Source organism: Jatropha curcas, chromosome 7 (assembly GCF_041381405.1).
Source record: "Jatropha curcas cultivar XTBG-Jc1 chromosome 7, XTBG_Jcur_1.0, whole genome shotgun sequence".
NCBI classification, from domain to species: Eukaryota; Viridiplantae; Streptophyta; class Magnoliopsida; order Malpighiales; family Euphorbiaceae; genus Jatropha; species Jatropha curcas.
This window is the reverse complement of record NC_143157.1, coordinates 20554735-20571738: the sequence shown is the minus strand read 5'-3', so window position 1 is coordinate 20571738 and position 17004 is coordinate 20554735. Positions and strand designations below refer to the sequence as shown.

The following is a 17004-nucleotide window of genomic DNA, read 5'->3' as shown; positions in this document are numbered from 1 at the left end:
TAAGACAGCATTTCATAAATAACTCATGTAAAATTTAGCTTTTAAAGTTTTACAAAAAACTAGTCAAACAGTTATATGCCAAAACAATTATATGCTACTAAAATAATTATCAGCTCTAAAATAACTAATTTTGCGGATCCACCTTCAAAAAATGGGATAGAAATAGTTATAAAAGGTAACAATTTTCTTTCAAATGGGAACAAATCATTGATTCAGATGTATGGGCAATGGGAAAATTATTTTGTCAGAAAAATAACCATATTTGTGCAGACATGGACAATTGTAATAATTTAATTTACAGATAATATATAAATAATTGAGTTAACATACAACTGTCATAAATTCATTCTCATGTCAAAAAAAAAAAACTGTCATAAATTCATTCTCTTTCCACCTCCATTACGAGGGCTCCACAACCATGCAAATGGTTTTTTTTTTTTTTTGAAAGCGTGAATGAATTTGCCATGTGTATGCATATTTCTAAATTAATTAATGACCAAATACGTATATTGAACCTTATATTTTTGTAAATTTATTTATAAATTTAAATTTTATATTTGATATGAAAAGATATAGAATTAAATTACATTAATTCAGTTATGTTATATGGATTTAAATATAATTAAAAAAATATAAAATTTATAAATAAATTCTACAACTTTAAACAAATTTAAAACTTCATAACCAAATAATCCATTTTCTTAGTATTCTAAAATTATTTTGTCAAGAATATTTTAAAAAATAAAAGTAAATATATTTTTTAATTTTTAATTAATTTCAAACATGAAAAATTTATTTACAAGTGAATTTTATCTAATTTATTTATATCAAATGGCGCATAATTAAAAAAAAAAAAATTTCGGTGTCATAAATTTTGAAGGGATCTACTGTGCTTTTGAAAATATAAATCTCATTAACATTACAAAAGCTCCGTTGAGTAGAAGTGAAGCTCCGTTGAGTAGAAGTGTTGTTTACTAAAAGCTCCTCAAGATTTTTTATAATAAAAAAAGGACTCTTGATATTTTAAAATTCAAATTTTTTCTTCTATGATTTGTTAATTACTTGATAATCAACGCTTAAATGCTTAATTTATAAAATAAAAATTATATATTATTCATTCACATTTCACTTCATAATAAAAGCAATAAAATTATTTTAAAAAATAAAAAAATAATAATCAATTTATTTTTCAAATTTGATGCCATATATAGAGGGTTAATTGAGTTTTTTTTTATTAGAATAAATAGATTAAATTAGATTATTAAGTGAAAATAAATAACTTGTTTGAGTCAGAGATAAAATTAAGTGATTAAATTTGTATTTTCTGTTTTTCAGACACTTTGATTACAAAAAATAAATCAAATTAATATTTTTCTTGAAAATTTTTATAAAATCGATATATTGGACAGATATAAAGACAAAATTAAGTATTATTCTTAAAAAAAAAAAGAAAAAAAATTCAAATATTTGAATTATGAACCTTTGGACTTTCTCCACCTTTTAAACAAGATCGTGTTTATCGCTTTCAGGCACCGTTAAGTTTATTTTAAGGCAAGAATATTGATTTAATTTATTATATATTTTTATTAACCTATTTAAATACTGTGAACGCAAGATCGTCATCTTCTTCAAAAAGTGCAACCTCTCAATTCTCAAATCTCAATTAACAGAATTTACTGAAACGGCCATAACCACACGGTTGATACGCGCTTTCACTTTCCTCTTTCCTTTTCAGCACTCTTCTCTTCTCATGTATCTATCCGATACTTGAAAAGCCCCACAAGATCACGCTAACCTGAATAAACCATGTCTACTAACCACCGGCACCACCTCCACCTTCTCCTTATCCTCCTCCTTATCGCCGCCGCGCATTCCCGGCCTTTCTCGTCCTCTGATCTGATATCCGATGGAGTTCATGACAATAACGGTGTTACTTCTCCCTACATCTTTCTTAATCCGTTATCTTTCAAAGCTGAATCGTGTGAGCAGACTTATGGTTTCTTACCGTGCACCACCACCGCATTTGGCAACTTGTTTTTGATAATTGTATATGGTTATCTTATGTATTTATCGGCCACTTACTTGTCTGCTGGTAGTGAGCTTTTGCTTGCGATTTTGGGACCTGGAATTGTTGGCGGTTTGTTTCTTCCTATGCTTGGTGCACTTCCCGATGCAATGCTAATTCTCGGTAATTGGATCTGATCTGATTCCATTTGCTTTAGTGTCGATCTTTTCTTTTTTTTGATTGGTTTCCTGGAAAGCGCGAGAAAATTAAAGAAATAGGGAGAAGGACCCGCAATATTCTTTTTTTAGTCATATTTAGTTAACTTCGTTTTCTGGCCTTTGAAATTGTAATTTAAAATTTTATAGTCTCGGATTTGACTAGTGTTATATTAAATACTTAATTCTTCTTTATACGGACCTTGGCCCAGAGATGCTGCATTCGTCAAATTGCATTGTGTGCACACTTTTTTATTTTAATTCTTTTAAAAATTCTTTCCCATGTTGATGCTTAGTGTCCTTCTTGCTTTTTGAATTCCTTTTATACCCATCATGCATATACCCGGTATCATTTACTCTTTAATGCGAAGATAAAGAATCAATTTCTAATATAATTTTCTGTGCTGATGTTGATATGTTAATACTAGGAGTAACAGTAACCATTGCTCATGTCATTGTATGTCTAATGCTGAATTTTATGGATATACTGTTCTCTATTTTAGTTAATCAGTTTTTTTTATCCCTTATTTGTAAATTTTATCTGTTGATTGACTCTTGTCTTTTCTCCTCAGTATCTGGAATTTCTGGAAGTAAAGAAACAGCTCAAAGTCAAGTCTCTGTTGGAATGGGTTTGCTGGCTGGGTCAACTGTCATGCTTATTACCGTTATTTGGGGATCCTGCGTTATTGTTGGCAAATGTGACATTCGGGAGTCAGAGATAGGTCCAGTTACAATAAGTGGTCAGAACACGAAGGGATTCAGCTTAATTGGTATGTTACCCTTCTTGCAATATACGGAAATATAGAAGATGAAAAATATGCACAATTGCTAGAAGCAGAAAATAGTTGTAGACAAAAGATCTGACATCAATTGGACATCAGAAAGCTATGAGTGTAATACCTACCTATTTCCTTAAACCCGCGAATAAGTCAGTAGCATTTTCTTCAATTGTTTTTCTTTTTATTGAAGAATGCATGAATCATTAGGATTAGGTGAATGTAATTACCATTGGAGGACCTTGTGTTTTGACTTTTGAGTTACTGATCCAAGTAGAAATAGAAACCACTGCAAAATTTTAGAGGGTAAACTCCCCAAAAGAATCATAAAAATTATGAATGCTATGACTCCGCCGGTATCTTGCCACCTGAGAACCTGTTCTGGTGCATTGAGCAATAGATAGGTAATGGCCTTATTTTCAGTTGCAAACCTAGGTGATCTTGTCAAATGTCAAAATTAGCTTCTAAGTTAGCTGATCCATTTGTTGATGGCATTTTGGAAGTCCTTTTGTTGTTGTTCTGATAAAAAATATAAATGCTCAAGGAACTTGAATCAGGGGGAAAGTGTTCTTAAGATTGCTTGAACAACAATGCAATGAGCTATCTTCTACACATTTCGATGGCAGCTCTGCTCTGCTACTGCTATTAAACATGATAGGGTTGAAAAGTGAAATTGAAATTAAAAATACATTTAGAATGATCTACTGGTGGGTAATGTGAGAGACAAAGGATGGCGGTTGAGATGGTTAAATACTGCATAGAGTCAATTAGGGGACTCTGAAAGTGACAAATATTGTGAAAATATAATCATCAGATGAAAAGTTTTGCGAATGCTATATTCTAAAATTCTGATTCTCCCTCCTCTCTCTCTCTCTCTCTCTCTCTCTCTCTCTGTTATTTTTCCTTGTTGCCTATTGGGTTACAAAATGTTATATCTAATTAAATATGGTATACACCTTCACACTACAGAAATTTTGATCTTGTGCAGGCTCTGGTGTTAGTACTGATATTTGGACTTGCTATGCTGCAAGGATAATGGCTATTTCTGTTATCCCATTTATTATTGTTCAACTACCACAAATCCTCAATTCTACTTCAGGAAGGCACTTGGCAGTCTTGATTGCACTTATTTTCTCTCTCTTAATGTTGATTTCTTATTGCATTTATCAGGTAACTTTCTTTTTCTTGACATGGAACAAAAGGCATCTGGATGAATTCTTTTTTACCAATCATACTGAGTCTTTTTTTCCGCAAGGGGCAAAATTCACTTAAATTTTCATTAGATCTGTAACTTCACCTTTTAATATCTACCTCAAACAAATCAAACTTCATAACACAGAATGTTTCATGCCCTTTATACCAGTTATTATATATTAGAAATTGCTACAATATTGCTTATAAGTATCTTCTAGTTGAAAAAGTCTGTTGCAGTATGTCAAATACAAAGTTGATTTTAGTTCATGCCCTTTGTAGTTGATTATAGTTCAAGCTTTCAAATTAAAATTTTCATAGTTTAAAATTTTCTTAGGACAAGATTCTTGTGAGCATGATATAGCCTTACTAATCATGCATTATTCAATTTAAATCCTCCAGTTACTTTTAGAGGTTGTGGGATTCAAACCTACAATAGAAATAGGCCTTTAGAAAGCTCACATGCATTTGGCTAGAGATGCGAATGCGACTTCAATACACAATATATTATTACATGACAAATCTCCAATATTTTTCCCTCTATTCCTTCTTTTACAATAAACGATTAACACTAATATTTTATATTTTCCCTCTCTTTGTATTTTGTTAATTTTATGTGCCAAAGTATGATAGATCTAATAATTTTTTGGACATTATAGACAGAGAGTTTCATTTATTGCCAATATTTTCATCTTTTCGTCCAAGGGATGGTGGTCAGTGAGAAATGAAATGCCTAATTTAGCAGCCTTTCTATAATTAAGTGTAGGGCCTTATAACATTGAAGGAGGATGATGCATACTTAGTGCATTACTATACTTTCAGATTGTACACTTTCTTCCTGTGATTTACTCATTAAGGATCAATTTTCCTAATCTGTGACTGTCTTTTCGCACATGATTATGCAGGTCGTTCAGCCATGGATCCAGCAACGACGACTTGCTTTTGTGATGCATAAACATGTGATATCAGGAATTTTGAAACATTTAAGAGAGCGTTCTTTGGGAAGGCTCCTGACTGACGATGGTCAACCTAATATAGATGTGATTAAAAGGTCAGTTATTTGAACATTCAAAAAATTCCTTGTTTCTTCATCTGATCTCTCTCTCATGTAAATGTCGACTTTTATTACCATTGCAGGTTGTTTGAAGCAATTGATGAAAATAAAGATGGCAATCTGTCTCGTTCAGAATTAAAAGCACTGATTTTAGGAATCCGGTTTGAAGAGATTGACTTCGACAAGGATAATGCTGTGGATAAAGTAATGAAAGATTTTGATACATCTCGTGATAACGCTATTGATGTTGGCGAGTTTTGCCGTGGTATCTCCAAATGGATTGAAGAGGCAAAGCAATCAGGGGCAGTCTCATCTGACTTTGGCTCTAGGACATCAAAGTTTCTACATAATTTTCACTTGGTAGGTAATACTGTTATGGATTTCTGGCTTTTTACACTTCTAAGGTCACATCTTTTCACTAATTCATGTACAGCAAACAAAGAGAGAACATGCTCAGTTGGGGGCTGAGGAACAAGGAGAGGATCAAAGTGATGATGAGGTTGTGGAGGGCATTGAAAATGCCAGATGGATCTCCATCAAAGCAGTGTTAATGTTGTTATTGGGAGCTGTTATTGCGGCTGCATTTGCCGATCCTCTGGTGGACGCAGTTGATAATTTTTCTGATGCAACAAGTATTCCTACTTTCTTTATCTCATTTATTGCACTTCCCTTTGCTACTAATTCTAGTGAAGCTGTGTCAGCAATCATCTTTGCTAGCAGGAAGTCAAAGAGAACTGCTTCATTAACATTTTCTGAGGTTGGCTTCTGCTTTTCTCCTCTTGATGTTTCTATTTCCCTATTCTCTGAATTGGATTGGCTGTCACCAAAAGTAACAGCAAATTCAGAGGACGTTTGCTAATGCACATTTTTCTTTAGCTATTATTCCAGAGTTTTCAGTCTTCCAAAGATTAAAGTGTTAAAATCAGAATACTATTTTGAACTGCCTTATCAGTTTTTTTTAATCAATAGTAGCTGTTCTAGTAGTTGTTATCTCTTCTTAATCAATACTCAGCCAACTTCCAAACACTAGTATAAATGGAGAACAAAGCAGTGATAATAAAATAAAAAGTTAACAACAACAGGAACTGAGTGGGATTTGCTTATTGGTATATAGGCAGAGTACGGATCAGGTGTCTGCAACAAGTGATCTTTTTCAAGGAATAAAAAAATGCAGTTGGAATGCAGAATAATGGTTTTGAAATGACCATGATACCTTTGAAACTGATACATTAAGAGAAAAAATTACTTTTAATTTTATGGTTAACTTCCTTGCACATTGTTTTGGTAGGTAACTTGCACATGCACTGAATCATTCATTTGAATTTTAATAAGCATATCAATAGTTTGCGATTAGGATAAAGTGCTAACTTATGTTTTTGTTGCTGCAGCTATACGGAGCAGTAACAATGAACAATCTCCTTTGTCTATCGGTGTTCTTGGCTCTTGTTTATCTCCGGGGTTTGACATGGGACTTTTCAGCAGAAGTTCTGGTAATTTTGATTGTGTGCATTGTAATGGGTGCTTTTGCCAGCTTCAGTACCACATTCCGTCTTTGGACGTGTTCAGTGGCTTTCCTTCTCTACCCATTCTCACTGGCATTAGTATACGTTCTTGATTATATTTTGGGTTGGTCGTAGGGTACGTAAAACTTGAAACTCAGTTTTGGGTGCACTTGATGTTGCACTTGCGGGGCTGCTCTTTCTTGATGTTTGTGTTGTATAACTAATACTGAAACGCGACTGAGACTGAAATTTTGTAGCTCCAGTATTGTTATCAATTTTACTGGTTGTATTGGAATATCCATGAGCCCTGTTACCTGTGCTTAATCTTTGTGGATTCTTTTTGTTCTTTTTGATTCTAACTGCTACAGATTTGTGCTTTTTAAGTTTTAATATTATCATCCTGATAAGTTTCCTGCGGTGTTTCTGCGCAAATGTTTTTTAACTTTTTGAAAGAAAAGTTATTTCCAAAAGGAGTTTTTTTAGAGATAATAAACATTTCAAAAGAGAAGATTCGCGGAACTCTATTTTTTAGTTTCTTAACTTATTTTAAAATTTAAAATTTTTTTATTCAAAACACTTATAGTCGAGAAGATTTGAATTCAATATTTCATACTCCTAATACTAATTAAATCAATCATGTAATACCTGATTGATTATTTCAATATATGCTAAAATATATTAGTCAATTTCAATACATGTTAAAATATATCAAATTTATACCTGATTGATTATTTCAATATATGCTAAAATATATTAGTCAAATATCAAGTTGGAAATTTTTTTTTTACTAGAATTCGTTGATGAACTAACTGGAATGCTGTCTTGGATAATTGTTAGCAAGGAAATTAGGGGCGAGCATTAGAAAAAAGAACTGAAAACTAAAGCTTTGTTTGGATGAAGGAAGGAAGAATCATTTAAAGTAAGGTATACTATAGTGTGGTAAGAGAAAATTATGGTAAATATTCTTTTTTTTTTGTGTTTGTGGAGAAGGTATGATAAATGAAGGTTTAATAACATTATTTTCTTTCCTTTAATGGTATTGGAAGCTAATATTAATTAAGAAAATGTCTTTTCTGTATTTGTGGAGAAGGTACAATAAAGAAATGTTTAATAATATTGTTTTGCTTGATTTGATGGTACTCCAAGGTAACATTAAATATAAAGATTATGAAAATATAAATATAGTTATGATAATTTTGAAAATCAAAATTTTTAACCATACTTAAATTCCAAATCGGCGGGTTGAAGGTTGGTGTGTTTAGATGAGTTTTCAACCCTTCAAATAACTTTCAAAAAATCATCCTCTCTCTCAAATTCTTTTCACAAATGACTAAATCATCTCTTTTTACCTTGTCTTATTCTCCAAACCCACCAAATAACCTCCGTTCAAAGAATCTTTAAATCAAATAGGTTGAGTTCTAGATCTATTGTCAGATGTATACGCACTTATTATTAAACTATACTTTGATGTATAATTGGTTTATTCAATTAACATAAACTGAATGCTCATCTTTAGATAAAATATTAAAATAGCCAAAAAAATTGTTCAATTGAATGGATATGTAGGGTTTTATTGAACTAAGCAACAAAACACCACTTAAATGAGCCGAGCTAATATGAACTTTAGCACGCTCGAGTTTAGCTTGTTTAAAATTAACCAAACTCGAATTCCACTTGATAACTATAAACGAGTCAAGCTCGAACTTAAAATTTATCGAATTAAAACAAAAGTCGCTTTAACATATTGGGTTAACTCGAGCTCGGTTGAGTTTGATAAAGTTAGTTTGCGAATTAATGAGTTTGAACTTGACTCGTTTATTAAACGAGCTCGATATATAGCTTGACTTGAACTCAGCTCGATAAACTTATCAAATAAACTTTTATTTACCCAACTTTTGAGCAGTTTATGAACCACTTGTTTTATTTGTAGCACTAAAGATACATACTGATATACACCATAATAAATAAATAAACCAAAAAAGAAATATTAACAGTGTTGGTATATCGAATATGGAATTATTCACCTTTAATTATATTAATAGAAATTGGAGTTATTTTTTTAAAACCCAAATTAATTTTCATTACATACATATTATTTATGTGGAATTTCAAAACTCAGAATAAAAGATTTTGGTGATCGAGAAAATTAAAAATATTTATTACACAATTTTAGATTGGAACTTATAGTGTAATATGTAATAGATATATATTGATCAAACCCTAGAAATTAAATAGTCCTTGTATCAACATTTAGACTTAATTTGTTTTCATAAAATTACTCTATATTGGAAAATATTTTTGATAATAAATATGTAAAAATATAAAAATGATAAATTTTGTCACTTGTCGGTGGCTGGTAACTGGTAATTGGTTTTACACTTTGCAGTTGAAGGATTACAATCCCAGCTTGAAACATTTGGATTACACTTTACAGCAAACATTAGCTACTGCTTGTAATCTTTTTTGGAGTTCAAAAAGTAAGATTTGCATTTCACATTGTTTTAATGACCAAAGAAAAAAAAAAGGGAAAACACCAATAAAGAGAGAAACGAAGTAGTCAAAAAAGAAATTTGAACATTATCGAATAAAAGGAACAAGAAATCAAATATAAAGGCAGCCATCTTTGGCTTGAAAGAGCAAGATAGTGCCATTAGAAAAATAAATATATATAAATATAAAAAATTCTACAAAGAAATTATGTGTGCATCTAATTATTTGATCTAATTTTTTTTTCTAACAAAAATAAATATATAATATCACAGCTAGAGATATAATAAATTTAAAAAAACCCGAAGATTGACATTCCATTACTGCCATAACAAGTGATTTCTTAAGTTTGGACACGAACAAAGTTGATAGGATTTCCTTTTCACGCCGCATGTCCTTCCCGCGTGGCGACACGGGAGCGAAAAAAGGAAAGAAAAAGATGGGATTTCTCTCGCTTTCGGCATATTGGGCCTTGCAAGATTTCTTGTTGATTTTATTAAACTGTAAACCGGGGTCTATTATTTTCAAATTAAATGAATATTATATGTATATATGTGTACACACGTAGGTATAACTATTGCGGTGAAAACACCAAATTAGACCAACTAGACCTCTCATCAAATTGGTGAAAATAATATAGTGACTCCTCAAATTAGTGAAAATACCGGTAGTCGAAATGACTTAAATTCGAGATTTTTCACTCTTCACATAAGTGAGAGAACCAACCAGACCACCACTTGATTGACAGCTCTTATTTATTTCATATCCAACAATTGCCTTGTAGATATTTGTAAGTTATAATTTGTATTTATATTATTTTAAACTTTATTAACCTAAAAATAATTGCTAATAAATTGTTTAAAATCAATATTTTTATGATTATTTTGTTTATAATTATTTAAAAGTATTTTTTTCTTCAATATTATTTTTAAAATTTAATTAATATTTTTATTTATTAATACATTAAAATAAAAAATAATATACTCACCTTAAATTAAAAAAAAAATTTATGTGCATATATACATTATATATGAAAGTATTTATCGGAGTCGGCCACTAAGGATTAAAGAGCTCTCGATGAATATTACATATATTCATGAATGATATTCAGCTCGAAAATTTGTTGAAAACTCGTCAAGTCGGCCACCAATAATGTTCAGCTCGAAAACTCGTCGAACCTTATTGAGCTTTATACATACACACATATAACGTTTATTTTATACTTATTCAAGTAGAGCCCAAACTCAAAATTTTTAAGCTGAACTCGAGCTTTCTTCAAATCGGCTCAAGCCTAAAATTTTCAAGTTTATTGATTTTCGAATCGAGTTAAATCCAAAATTTTCAAGTTTATTGATTTTCGAATTAAGTTAAATCCAAACGAGCCGAACTTCGATCCTGACAGGTTCGAGCCCAATTCGGTTCATTTACACCCTTATTCATGATGATTGAACCTTCAACCTCGCTCAAGGAAGAAAGGTGTCCAACAAGCATTCATCGGTAATGTTGTATTATATATTGTTTATGATTATAGCTTTATTGATTTGCATTTTTCAGTTTTGAGTAATTCCTTTATTATTTTAGAGATTTCAAAAAAGACCAGTAGCTAAACCAGCTATGCTTTACAACCAACATCTTATTTCTTTCCTTAACATTCTCTTTCTCCTCCTCATCACCACTGTCCACTCACGATCCGTCCCTTCTTCTCCGGCGACCAATGGCGTCATTACAGACTGGATGTCAACGGAAAGCTGTGATCAGACTTATGGGTTTATGCCATGCAGCGGCAATAAATTTGGGAACTTAATTTTGATAATTGGTTATGGATACTTATTTTTCGTAGCTTCTACATTTTTGTCGAATGGTTCCGAGATCTTGCTTGAGATATTAGGGCCTGGAATCGTCGGCGGATTGTTGCTTCCTCAGCTCGGCGAACTTGCCGATGCTACGCTTGTACTCGGTAAAGTTTATTTACACTTTATCATGAACATTTTCTTCTTAACATTTTTAAAATATTTGAAGAGGAAAACAAATAATTTTGAATAATTTATTAGGATTTTGAATAATTTTGATTCTTGATTTTAATTTCGTTTTAGAAAATAAGCACAAATTTTAAGCAATGATTGAAAAATCAAAGCGAATTGACATAAATTAAATTATTTCGATTTTATTGTATACTTTTATTTAATTTTGGTTTGGTTTTGAAAAAGAAATGTTTTGGTTTTCAATATTATTGGCCGGTTCGATTTAAAACCGAACTATCCGATCACACACATCTAGATTTATATCCAACCATTAGACTAAACCTATTTGGTAAGTAATTTTAATTAGTAACTTACATAAATTCAAACCAATTATTAATTCCAAAACCATCATATTTAGAACTTTATTCTACAACTGATTTGCATTATATAATATATAAAATAATGTTCAAAATTTTGATCGAACCAAGTGGTCGGACCGATTGCAATATAAATCGATAGCGGATAGGTCGATTAAATAAAAAAAAGAAGGTAAATATGTGATCTTTTAAATTCAATGAAGTAAATGGTCACGATACGATGTCAATTTATAAAAGGTCATAGGCTCCAATATTCGTCTTAACAATTTTTTTTTAAAAAAAATTATAATAAATAAAAAATAGGTCCAGAAATTACGAATAAATTTACCTAAATTTTCTTGAAAAACCTACATTAATGGTGTGTCCAATTCTAAAAATAGTTATTATATAATCAATAATTGATTAATTGTTTATTTACTTAATTAATAAAATAACATAAAAATTTTAAATCTGAAAATATCAAAATAAATTGTAGTCTAAAAATTTTTTATTTTTCGTGTGAAGGATTGAATGGTTTGAAAATTGTTGTAACATTTAAATTGTTGTAACAATATAAATTGATATTTAGATATTTTTATTATTACATTATACATTAATATTTGATTTGGATGATGAACAATATAAAATTAATAGCTATAAATTGATATTTGATGATGAATAATTTGAAAAATAATTATACACTTATAATTATATAATTATAAATTATTTTTAACAAATAATTATTGTTCCTATATTATTTCTTTTTTTTTAATTGTATCTATATATAGTATCTGGCCTTACTGGAAACACAACAACTGCTCAAAGGCAAGTATCGGTAGGAATGGGTTTGTTGGCTGGCTCAACTGTCACTCTTCTTACGGTTGTTTGGGGTTCTTGCGTTGTTGCTGGCAAATGTGACATTGGAGAGGAAGATTCGCTTGCCATCGATGGAAAGGACACTAAAGGTTTCAACTTTACTGGTATGTTTTATATATATATATATATATATATATATATATATATATATATGCGCGCGCGTGTTATCCAAATTCATTTTTAAAAATCTCACTTCACACTCTAATTACCTAAAATTATCAACTCCTGAAGTCCAATGAATTCCAATAATTAAACAAATCTCAAATTATTTGTTGTCTCAACAATTTCCTAGCGAGATAAATTATTACAGCAATTGCAGAAGTATGTGGGTTAATCCCACGTCGAAAATATAAGATGAGTAAAAGATTTGCGAGGAAATTGAACCAATTAAAATTGTTTAGTCTATTATAGCTGTGTTCGACAATAGTTTTTTAAGTTAACTTTTGAACGCTATTTAGACTAATAGTTATATTTTGTAATTTATAAAAGTACATATTGTGATGACTAAATAATTAAATTTGGGATAGTTGCAATTTTGGTGTATGAACATTTATTTTATTTTATTTTAGTATATGAACAGAAAAAGCTTATAATTTAGTGAATAATTATTGATTTTTTTAAAAATTTAGTGGATTGTGCATGTGTTCAGCCGGAAATTCCATAGGATGACATGGGCCGACATTTTTATTTATGGCTTGATTAGTAGATGCCAAGTAGGACGTTTTGCTACGTGGTTTTGACTGACTAAAGACGCGAAATGACTAAACTAACCCTGAGAATTAAAAATGACACGCCCCATTTTCACCCAAACAGTAAGTCCAACGGTTCCTAAAAAGGGAAAAAGTTTCACAAAGAAATCCTAATTTTATTTTTAGTAAGTGAAATCCTAATAGTTCAGAAAATTAGTTGTTAGAATTGCTTGCAAATAAACTAATTTTATTGAGATTATTTTTAGGAAGTTCAGTTTCTCAGATCAATGTATAACAACTTGAAAAACTGTTGTCTACTTGGCAGGCAGTGGTGTTACTACAGATATTTGGACTTGCTACAGCGCAAGGATAATGGCTGCATCTATTGTCCCATTTCTTGTTGTTCAATTGCCACAACTTTCAGATTCAGTTTCAGGAAGACACATAGCATTGTTAATGGCGTTTGTTATATCTCTCTTAATGTTGATCACTTATTGCGTTTATCAGGTAATGAAATTAGTTAGTATAAATAAAGGTATTATTGCTCTCTTACTGGGGAGAAAAAAAAAAGGGAAGAAACTAGTAAAAGATTGTGACAATTTTGTCAAAAGTAATATTGGTAGTTTATGCAGGTAGCACAACCAAGGATCCAAAGGAGAAAACTTGCTTATGCAAGATACAAACATGTAATATCAGGAATTTTAGAACATTTTAGACAGCGAGCTTGCGGAAGACTCCTAGATGATTATGGTCAACCTAATATTGTTTTATTACAGAAGTTAGTGCTTTTTACCAACTCAACATCACTCCTTTGATTTGTTGTTTCTTTTTTCCTTTATTTAATACTGCTTCTAACAGTTCATCTTCACTGTAACAGGTTGTTTTGCTCTATTGATGAGAATAAAGATGGTGTAATCTCTGAAGCTGAATTAAAAGCACTAATTATAGGAATTCAGTTCGAAGATTTAGACTTGGATTGGGATGATGCTGTGGATCTAGTAATGAAAGATTTCGATATGTCTCGTGATAATGCTATCGATCTTCAAGAGTTTGTCAATGGTATCACAAAATGGATTCAGAAGGCAAAACATTCGAAAGCAGCCTCATCTGAATCTAGCGTTGGGATGATGAGGTTTATATATGAATTTTACACAGTGAGTGCTAATTAACGTTACATTCTCTCTAGTTTAATGCAACTATTTTAGTACGATCATGACATTAATTTCGCTAATTCACGAACAGCAAACAAGGAAAGAACACACACTATTGGGGCCTCAGGATGTTCGAAGTGATGAAGTTGTGGAGGAAGTTGAAAACCCAAAATGGAATACCTTTAAAGCAATAGCATTGTTGTTACTTGGAGCCGCTATTGTGGCTTTTTTTGCTGATCCTCTGGTGGATGTTGTTGATAACTTTTCTAAACAAACAAGCATTCCTCCTTTCTTCATCTCATTTATTGCACTGCCCTTGGCTACCAACTCAGGTGATGCTGTGTCAGCCATAAATTTTGCTCGCCGTAAGAAGATGAGAGCTGCTTCACTAACATTTTCTGAGGTTTGTTTCTAGCATTTGAGTAGTCTAGATAAATTTTGCTGTTCTTGTAGCTGCTAGCTGTTGTACTAGTTGTTAACTGTTGTATTAACTGGTAGCTATTAGCATTTGGTTGGTAGCTATTTCTAGAGGGTTTAAATTAGAAGTGTTCGGTAAAAATAGTTGCTTAATTAGTTCCTTAACTTAAAATGATAATAAAAGATATTAATTGTTTAATTAGTTGAATTCAGGAGAAAAAAATAATTGGTGCAAAATGTTAAAAGCTAGAGTATTTAACGTTTCATAAAAAATTCTCTTAAACTCTAAAAATTATTATAAAAGCTACATTACGGAACGCTACAATTAATAGAAATAGAGCTTTAACTTGTTCAAAATGCTAAAGACTATCTCAAATGCTGTTGCCGAATATGACCGTAATGTAGCTGATGTAATGGTAAAAACAAACATAGCATAAGAGCTTACATTCCAAATTAAAAGTTACCTAACAAATTTGAAATTGTATTAGAGTTGTATGGGGTAGAGTGCTAACTTGTAATTGATGTTCTTATGTTGCAGATATATGGGAAAATAACAGTAAAGATCTTGCTTTGCCTAACGGTATTCTTTGCCCTTGTTTATTTTAGAGGGCTTGAATGGGATTTTTCTGCTGAAGTGGTAATTGTTCTTTTTGTATGTATTGTAATGGGTACCTTTGCTAGTTGTCACACTACATTTCCTTTGTGGATATCTTTAGTAGCTTACCTTCTCTATCCATTCTCATTGGGCCTTATTTGTATTCTTGAGTATGTCTTCTGTTGGAAATAGATTTGTAGTTACAAACAATCTGTAATTAAAATCAGTTTATATATTGGTTAATCAAATTTGAGTTCTATATGGATATTGAATTTATTATTCATCATGAGTTTCAGTTGGGTTTGAGCTTAATAAAGCCACGTAATTTAATTTTTAATCGACTATTAATATCATTTTAAAAATAAATGACAATCAACAATCAGATTAACCGTGGTTAATATTTTCGCCTTATATGAATTAATCTTTTCATTTTTATTCAATAAAAGAAATTTGTTCTCAAAGATTTGGTTAGGGCATAGATGAAAAATCTAATTAATTAATTCATTTTATATTTAGAAAATACATATCTTTTCTTTATTATTACCTCATAAAGTGATTCACAGTTTGCTTGTTGGTACTAGCTTTACGCGATAGCAGTTTCAAATAGCTGGTAACTAATAGCTATCAACTTATTAATATTAGTGTTCGGTAAATTTTTAATAGCAGTTGCTGTTAAATTATAAAATAATAATTAAAGATATAATTATTTTTATATATTATAATATATATGTATAATTTTTTTAAAAATATATATTTTTTATTATTATATTATATAAATAAAAATTTTAATCAAAATTTTTAAATATTATAAATAAAATAATCTTATATTAATATTTCTTTTTTAAAATTAAGGTTAATAAACCAAATATATATAAAATCAAATCAATTAGCAGCAGTTATCAAAAATAAATTTTAAAATATAATTAATTAAATAAATAATTGATTAAGACTTTTATTGGTTATTAGCTGTTTAAAAAAACCGGGTGCTAATAACGCGTGATAGCCTGCCCGTAGTGACAGCCGACAGTGACAGCAATTAACCGATGATATTGGCGTTTGCTAAAATTATAGTTGTGGCTGTTAAATGGCTCAAACGTTGAGAATTTCCGTTAAGTTCCAGTGCATTTACAAATGTACCCTTACTGAGTTTGGAGGAAAAGAAATGCCGCAACGTCGAGTGAGTTGGAGCAGCTCACTCCCTCTTGTTTTTTAACATTTTCATTTATTATGTGTGATTTAGTTCAATTTTCTAATCACACTTTCTGGGTTTTTTTTTTCTTGGTTTCTATTATTAATGGCGGAATTGGTGGGTCGAAGGTCGTACAACTGTTGTAATTGTCGAAACCATGTTTCTCCTCATGATGATATTTCAATTTATTATTTTAAATAACTATAAATAAAATGATAAAAAAATATTAATTTGATAAAATATAATTTTATTAATAAATATATACAAATATCGATAAAATATTAATATTATAAATATAAATCATATTTACCAGATATTATATAATTAGATCAATAGATAATTGGAATTTTTTATCGACTATCAACTATATAAATCAATTGAAGCAAATCCATTCTAAAATCCTTACCAAGCATCTAAATTTTAGTTTTTGGGTATAATTTAATTGTCAACGGCGTAAATTAATTAGACCAAACCCCTCTAAATTCGAAAAATAAAAATTTTAAATATTATCTTGTATAAATATATGCACAAAACATAGTA

At 30.4% G+C, this 17004-nt stretch overlaps 2 protein-coding genes across 2 annotated transcripts; both read left to right on the top strand.

Moving 5' to 3' along the window:
* The first annotated feature begins 1593 nt into the window (after window positions 1–1593).
* On the top strand, window positions 1594–7067 carry LOC149494923 (sodium/calcium exchanger NCL-like). Its single transcript, XM_089724141.1, has 7 exons — window positions 1594–2188; window positions 2793–2990; window positions 3985–4166; window positions 5093–5238; window positions 5325–5601; window positions 5675–5998; window positions 6630–7067. The coding sequence occupies exons 1-7, from the start codon at window positions 1807–1809 to the stop codon at window positions 6876–6878; spliced, it is 1758 nt and encodes a 585-aa protein (XP_089580267.1). The 5' UTR covers window positions 1594–1806; the 3' UTR covers window positions 6879–7067.
* A 3724-nt stretch (window positions 7068–10791) lies between these two features.
* LOC149494922 (sodium/calcium exchanger NCL-like) lies at window positions 10792–15534 on the top strand. Its single transcript, XM_089723736.1, has 7 exons — window positions 10792–11187; window positions 12336–12527; window positions 13438–13619; window positions 13745–13890; window positions 13990–14266; window positions 14355–14666; window positions 15219–15534. Exons 1-7 carry the CDS (start codon window positions 10845–10847, stop codon window positions 15465–15467), a joined length of 1701 nt encoding a protein of 566 aa, XP_089579862.1. The 5' UTR covers window positions 10792–10844; the 3' UTR covers window positions 15468–15534.
* The last annotated feature ends 1470 nt before the right edge of the window (window positions 15535–17004 follow it).